A 7,754-nucleotide genomic window follows, 5' to 3' on the forward strand; every position below is an offset into this window, starting at 1 on the left:
GGCCGCCTTGCCGCCGGAAAGATCGCTGCCGCTGTTCGGCGGAGTGGGGATGCCAAAAACCGCATGTTTAACACATGCGGCTTGCAGCATAACCTTCTCGTCCTGTTCTTGTCGGTGAAGCCTTTTCCACCGCTGGACTCCAGCAGAAGTGAGGGCTTGCCATTGGGCGCCAACATCAGCACCATCGTCACGACCATCCTTGTGAATGGCCACCTGAACCTGAGCTTCGCCCTCAAGCCGCTGCAGCTGCACGCCCACAGCAGCAGCAGAAGCCAGGGACAGCTGGTGCCCCGGCTGTGCATGCACCTCAGCAGTTGCACCCCCAGCCTGCTCCTGAGGCCGCTGCTACATAGGAACATCAGTAGCATCACTCGCCTGGTCTTGGATCAGAGCCATAGAGGCCCTAGCAGGATCATCCAAATTCCTCTTGTGTCCACCTCCATCTGCAGGAGATGACCCAGGGGTGACCAGGTTGATGTTGAGGCCCCCCTAGGCACATGAAGTTGAGGATGATCAACTTGGCTTGCCACCAACTGGTTCGGGGGCGCCGGCAACCCCTCCTGGGTACCCGCATCCCCCGCCACCTTTCCCGCAACATCTGAAGAAGGACCCGAGCCTGCCGCAGCCACTGAAAGGTTGCGCACAGCCTTGGAAACCGCCGAAATGACTCTGTCCGACAACTTTGCCCCGGTGCTTCCGAAGTCGAGGAAGCGCTTCCAGTGCGGCGGCGCCTTCATGTCGATGGAGAAGTTTGGCTTGCGCAGTTCCTTTGGCATGCTGCAGAATCTTTCCGTAGTGTGGCCCAGGATGCCACAACAGAAACAAAAATTTGGAAGTTTCTCGTATTTCACCTTAAACGTGATCTCGTCCTTGCTGCCGACCGGAGTGAACCCAACTTCCTTCTTCAGCGGCGTGTCCACCTTATGCTCCACTCGAATGCGGAGATGCTCGTCAAGGATCATCTTGTTCCGGTGGGACACCGCGATGACCTTGCCGAGCTTCTTGCCGAAAGTCCACCCCATCTCCTCGGTCTTCAACACGAAGGGCAGCTTGTGGATTTGTGCCCACAATCTGATGGAGTTGAGGTCGACCTCCGCTGGGTTGCCCTGGCCGTCGAAGTCGGCGAAGATGACGGCGTCGTTGTGGAAGTGCCAAGGACCAGCAGCCAGGACATGCTGCCGATCCCCCTCCTCCGTGAACTCCACCACGAAGCGTTTGTCGATGCTCGTGACCATCTGGGCCCTCGCATCACCACGAAGCCGCCAGGGTCCTTTGAGCTCGTTGACGACGGCCGAAGGATTGGCTGGGTACGGGGAGAGCACTCGTCCCACAGCCAGCTTTCCCTTGACCGCACTCACCATTGCCTCCATGTCGATGACGATTGGCGAGTCATCGAACTCGACCATCTTGGCCTTGCCATGCCTGCGGAGAGGAGGAGGGCGCTCCGAAGCAGAAGTGAAGCCAACAGAGGGGTTCAGGGGAGTGGTCAGGGCTAGGCCTGACGGACCCCCGACATCACTCCTTCCCTTTCCGACCGTGGGCGTGGCTGGGGTCGCCGTTGGCTGCATTGCGGCCGGCCCTTCCTCAGGGGTTCTGGACCCAGCACCACCATCACCCGACCCAGCAATGGTCAGGTTCATCATTCCTCGACCTTGATCCTCGCCTTGGCCTGCCATGGACAGAAAGTACAGAGCAACAGAAGAAACCGGTATGGAGCAGAACACTGTAGACTGAAGAAAACAGAGCCGACCCCCCCGCAAGAAATAAGCCTGGAGTTCCTCAAATTTCGCCTCCAATTTAACAGGATTAACTCCCCTGTTAATTCCTTTAGCCTCGTCCGGCCTCATTCCTGATCCCCTTTTGAAAATCAAACCAAACCCATCAGAAACGGCCCCCAAATCCTCCTCATTACTCCCTTAATTCCGCCGGCTGGATCGCCGCCCCTTGTCCCGCATCCGTACCTCCGGTCATCTCCCTTTTCAATTTAGCCGCATCCAAATCAGATTTGAGAAGCATCGCAGCCCTGCTCTGCATCCGCCGCAGTAACTTCTGCGGGTTCCTCGCTCGGGAGAGAAGGTCCCTTCCGCGCGCCTTGAAGGTGCTCCAGTCCTCAACGAGGAGGCCACCCACCCCTCGCCGCTCATCGCGGCAGGCTATCGCGGCCGCCGCCGGCAGCGGCGCCTCCATGTTGACCCGGTCGTGGGTCGCCTCGGCTATCGCCAGAGAGCCTGATGTACCCGTTCCGCATGCACTCGTGTCCTCTTCAACTTGAGCTTCAATCCATCAGGGGCTCAGCGCTCGGGCATCTCTGGAGATCCGAATCCGGCGAGGACGACAGGTAGTAAAAAAATTGGCAGCAGGTAAAGCTGCGAACAAGCGTTGGGAATGCGGGTTCCCGGGGCCTCGGCCCTGCTTTACCTCGCGCGTAATCCGGCGCTGTAATCTGAACCTCCACACTCTGCCGAGATGCACGCAGCGCAACCGATCTGCAGCGACGTGATCAGTGATCTACAGATTGCTATTTTTTCTGCCTGCGATGGCCACCGAACGCGCGCCATTGTACGCACGTACTCCCCGTCTTGGGCAAGCTACGATGCTGGGAAACTGGCGCCCTGCACCGTATGTGTCCTTCCCGTCGGTCACATTGACGCCCGCGGAGAGAGATTCTGGGGACGAAAGGGAGGCGCTGGATCGTCCGGAATTGCGCCGGCATTGATGCACCTCGCCAAGCTTCCTCTTCTCTACCACCCCACCACCTCAACATCAAGGGACACAGCCAGGCCATCTGGTACTACTGCCATTTCCAGCAGAGGCACGGCACGGCAACATTTAAGCCAAAGCGGTGCGCTTCAGTTCTCTAGTGCAGTGCAGTGCGTACTCCAAACAACCACAAGAAACCTCTGGCTTCACTGCCAGTATCCATTAACTCCCTTCGTCCCAGCTTCCATGTCTTCTGCACTACCCCCTCTGTTTTCTAGAGGGGGGGACGTCGGTGTCACCATTGATACATCGAGGCTGGCAGCGGCGGGACAGAGCAGAGCAGAGCACGAGGGTGGTGGGGTTCATGAGCTTTGGCGCGGCCTCGTTTTCCCCCAGATGGTCTCGCGGAAGCAGAACGGATTTTATTCCCATTCTCTCTGGCATGCCATGCTCGCTCCACCGAGCTGCTACAATGGCGGTTAACATCGGATGACCATGACGATGATGATGTGCCGTGCCATCAACTACAACTACTGCTAAGCATTTTGTTAATCCTGAATGATACTCCTACTAACTATATACCGAGACGACGATGTTAATGGCTTTCACGCCCTGATTAGTAGCGCGCCGGGCGATCATCACCAGAGCTGGTCGAGGTAGTAGTCCCTGGTCACCTCGTCGCTCATCTCGGAGTAGTCCTCCACGCGGCTGCACGCCTCCGAGCTCTTGAAGCTGAAGCTGTCCTGCGACTGCGGCGCCGCCTTCCTCGACCCGCCGCGCGCCAGGCCCGGGGCCAAGCCGGCGGCGGGGTTGTTGTTGCCGTGCCGCTGCCTCGGCGCGCTCTGGCACCGGCCCCTCGCCACGGACGACGCCGTCTCCGCCATGTACCGCGGGCTGCTCGACTCCCGCCCGCCCCCGCACGAGGGCCGGCCTTTCGCCGGCGAGCCGCCGGGCACGATGGCCGGGAGGCGGGGCGTGTTCTGCGTCGTCTTGGGCTGCTGCGGCTCCAGCTCCCGCAGCTGCAGCCGCGACGGCGGCTTGCAGAAGTAGGCGAGCGGCGAGGACGGCGGCGGCGCCTGCGGGTCGGCGGCCGCGTACCGGCCCGCGATCCGGGACGACCGGCACCGCAGCTGGCACGTGTCCATCTCCACGATCCGGGGGCTGCGGTCGTCCCCGGCGCCGCCCTCCGACAGCCTCCGGCGGTGCACCACAGGCACCGACGTTTTCCGCTCCTACGCAACAACAACAAACAATCATCAAGCGTCAAATTTTCAGCTTCATTTTCATTCACCAGACGAAATGCGGTTCATCACCAGAAGAAGAATCACGATGCGCGGCGGGAAGGGATTCTGACGGACCTGCTCGATGGACCTCCGGGAGGAGGAGAGGTTCTTGAGGGCCTGCGAGGAGGCCTGCAGCCTCATGAGCGCCTGCAGCCGGTGCAGCGTCGTGGCCGCCTGCTTCCGCACCAGGTAGCCGCGCACCAGCGCTTGCAGCTTCACCAGCGACTTGAGGGCGCGGAGAGCCTTCCTGGCCTGCCGGTCGCGGTAGTACAAATTTCAAATCTTTGACACATTTCTTTAGTGGTCGCGGTAGTACAAATTTCAAATCTTTGACACATTTCTTTAGTGTTTGATAGGTTTAATAAGTGCGATGATGACGAGTGCACCGACTAGGCTTGTGTCACGACGTGCAGAACTGTGGGAATAAACATAAATAAATTCGAAGCGGCAGCAGGAGCAGCAGATTAATAAACAATGAGCAGTTGCTAACGAGAAGGCAGCAACCATCGGATGCAACAGGACGCACAGTGAAGTCAAATCTGCTGCCCAATGCAGATGCAGAGGAATCTACCAATATCCCTTTCACCTATTCATCTATGCATTCCATCGCCGTTTACAACTGTTAATCTTTCAAGAGATGATGCAGATGAAATGCCTGAAAATTGGCCTAGCTTCAAACGTGTGTTCATCACAAAATTCAGCTTGATGTTTGTGTGAGAGAAAAGGAAAAGAGAAATGCGAGAGAAGCATGGACAGGGTCGTACCAGGTAGCCCCTGAAGGCCTTCTGGATCAAGACGGCGGCTTCCGTCTCCGTCTCGCGCGCCTGGCCGCAGCCGCACGGCCTGGCCTGGGAGAGCTCGCCGGCGACGACGGCGGTGACGGAAGGCCTGCGGCTGGCGTCGGCGACGCTGCTCCTGGCCTTGGCGAAGCTCCACCTCCTCCTCTCGATCGGCGGCACGGCGGCGCTCGGCTCCTTGGCCCCTTCCTTCTTGCCGCCGCCGCCGGTGAGCACCTTCTTGAGCCACCGCATGGCCCGCCCCATGGCGCGACGACCGATCCTATTACTACCTGCGCGAAGAACGACGCGTCAAGAACTCAAGATTCGGCAAATAAAACACAAAATCGTACGACGAACTGCAAGAACATAGGAGACGACAGCCATGGCGTCGACCTGCGGGTGAGTTGAGACAGCGTGCGTAAACAAGAAGCCGGAAGCTACGGGAGCAAGTTGAAACTGAAACGGGGAGAAGGTTGAGGAAGAAAGCAAAAGCATTCACCGAACCGCCCCAAAAGATAAGTTTCTGTCTCTTTCTCGTCGGAAGGTAAAAGAGGCGAAACCTTTTAGAGAGGCGCGCGGCGAGGAAGAGGAGGCCGAACAGAAAAGAGCCAGCGGCGTAGCGCCAAGGCAGCGGCAGCGGCGGAGTTTGTGGGTGGGTGGGAGATGGCAGTCGGATCAGTGAAAGGAAGCGAGGGGCAGCGTCGCCTGTGGCCACCTACGTGAAGCCCGGAAGAGGAAACCTTTTCCCCCGGACGAGCTTTTCAGGCAAGCAATGCCACCCACCCACCCGCAGCCCCAACGAACGAACAGTGAAAAAACAGGAAGCAGAGAAGGAGCGAAGAAGAGAAGCGCAGCGGCGTGCGGCGGGGAAGGTGGGTAGGAGAAGGGAACGCACGCGTGTTCTCGCTCGCCTCGCCTGTGGGCTGTGGCATGTGATGAACAAGGCTTGTCTACGACGAGGCCGGGCGCAAGGCAACAAGCTAGGCCAGCGTCCCACGGGCACGAGCAAAACGAGACGCGAGAAGAAACCAACGGCGGTGGGGAAATCATCACTTGTATCTCACCTCGCCTGCCTCAAAACTCTCGTCGCCGCTGCGGCGGTGGGGGTGGCAGCGGTCGTCGTCGTCGTCCCGCTCCCGCTCGCGGGGCTGGCTGGCGCGGCTTTTGGGGCGGGCGGGTGCGGCCAGCAGCTCACGCCAAGATCCCGATCCTGCGAATGATTATATTTCCGGCGGGGCTTGCCGCTAGAGTGGATGGGATAGGGTGGGTACACGGGACGAGATCGTGGAGCCGTATCGCCTAGCTAGTGCCTGCCGCCCTGCGCTGGTACCCAGACGAGAGGACGCGCGGGCTTTAGCTCGTCTCCAGTTCCCACTTCCAGCCCTCCCCGTGCCTATGCATATGCCTACGCCGGGAGGGCCCGCGGCGGGGAAAAGCGTCATGTGACGCCGACCGCTCACGGTGGCGCACTCGCTCACCCGGCCGGCCGCCGGTACACTGACCGCCGCGTACCGGTGGTACTGGAGTGCTACGGGTAGGAGGCACCGATCCGGTCAGATTAATGGCCCTGTTTGGATACTCTAACTCAGTTAGAGGTTAGAGTTAGATTCTAACCCTAAACTAACCCTGAACTAACTCTAACCAAAGAGATGTTTGGATGACAGGGTTAGATTGACAATAAATATTCTTTCTCAACCATTTGGCTACTTTGGACCCTATTTTCTACCGGATTTGGTGTGGCCAGCTCTTATGTGGCCTCCTCCCACTCATAATTGACACAAACAAATGATATTTACAAACCAAGGGTTCGGAATTCTGCTCTCTCGAATGAAATTATAAAGAGCCATACAAGCAACAATAATTCTAGTTTGTTTTGTACAATACGGCTGCAAACCCCACATATCGAAGCCGTCTCCGTCCATTGCGGGTGCTCCGCTCGAAGAGAAGATTCAGTAGCGCATCCAGAAAATGAAATTGCACCAAAATATTATTTAATGATGAAGTATTGAGTTGATCACACTATATAGATCAGCTCTTCGTTTCTTAATGCTCTAAATTTGCACAAGAACATCTACAACAAAAGCGCAGGCTGAACAGGGTGTTCTGATTCAGTTAATGTTCTTCACATAACTCTCTTTCTTATGTAAAATGCATCGATGGTTTTCTTTTAACCATCACCGCCCGTTCTGTTAACAAAAAATAATACAAAATCTAGCTATTACGTAATCAGAAGTTCTGCCAACAAATTAGCATGCAAGAATCTGGAACAGCAAGAAATTTCCTATAAAGAGAAGGAGGGCAGACTACTCTTGCTGACTTGCTCATGCATGCACCAGCCACATGCGCAGACATCCATTTCTCTTGCTCATGCATGCACCAGCCACATGTGCATAGCCGCCGCCTAGTCCTTAATCACCGGCCACTCACTCCACCCAAGCCCCTGTGTCCGGCTCCAACGGATCCAGCCGCCCCGCCGGCTCAAATCCTGGCCACGAGCCGTTGCTAGCTAGAGAGGCGAGCGTGTAGGAGGAGGGAGAGCACAAGTACAGAAGGACGAACGAACTCACCATCGCTAGATCCCCGGTAGATGCGCCGCCTCGGACGACACGGAGAGAGAGAGACGGCCGGGGACGGGGGAGGAGGGCGAGCGCCGTCCGGAGGAGGGCGCGCCTGGGGTTCCGGCGGCGCGGCGCTCGGGCTGGCGGCGCGGCGCTTGGGTGGGGGCGCGATGGGGAACGGGAGAGGAGTCGCGGAGCGGCGGTGCGGAGGGAAGGATCTGGTGCGGGTGGGGGATTTTTTTAGTTGTTTTTTCAGTGGGCCCTAGGAAATCTAACCCAACTAGCACCTCTTGCCCGGGTTAGTTTTTTTACATGGGGGTAGATCCAACTAGCTGAAACTAACCCATGTGTTTGGATCCTTTGGAGTTAGTTCAGGCAAAACTAACTCAGTCTAACTCTAACTGAGGGATCCAAACAGGGCCAATGTTTTGGGG

General features: G+C 57.6%; 1 protein-coding gene across 4 annotated transcripts; it reads right to left on the bottom strand.

The window, feature by feature from the left end:
• Positions 1–2,685: 2,685 nt before the first annotated feature.
• On the bottom strand, positions 2,686–7,529 carry LOC123063600 (protein IQ-domain 26). 4 transcript variants are annotated; one of them, XM_044487475.1, is made up of 4 exons: positions 7,330–7,529; positions 4,748–5,052; positions 4,059–4,235; positions 2,686–3,932 (listed from the first exon to the last, which is right to left on the bottom strand). In XM_044487475.1, exons 2-4 carry the CDS (start codon positions 5,024–5,026, stop codon positions 3,339–3,341), a joined length of 1,050 nt encoding a protein of 349 aa, XP_044343410.1. In that variant the 5' UTR covers positions 5,027–5,052; positions 7,330–7,529; the 3' UTR covers positions 2,686–3,338. The 4 variants fall into 4 exon arrangements, with proteins under 4 accessions (XP_044343410.1, XP_044343402.1, XP_044343393.1 ...); XM_044487467.1 differs by lacking the exon at positions 7,330–7,529 and adding an exon at positions 5,156–5,466; XM_044487458.1 differs by lacking the exon at positions 7,330–7,529 and adding an exon at positions 5,323–5,797 and having other exon boundaries at positions 2,687–3,932.
• Positions 7,530–7,754: the final 225 nt, after the last annotated feature.

This window comes from Triticum aestivum, chromosome 1A (assembly GCF_018294505.1).
Source record: "Triticum aestivum cultivar Chinese Spring chromosome 1A, IWGSC CS RefSeq v2.1, whole genome shotgun sequence".
Taxonomy (NCBI): Eukaryota; Viridiplantae; Streptophyta; class Magnoliopsida; order Poales; family Poaceae; genus Triticum; species Triticum aestivum.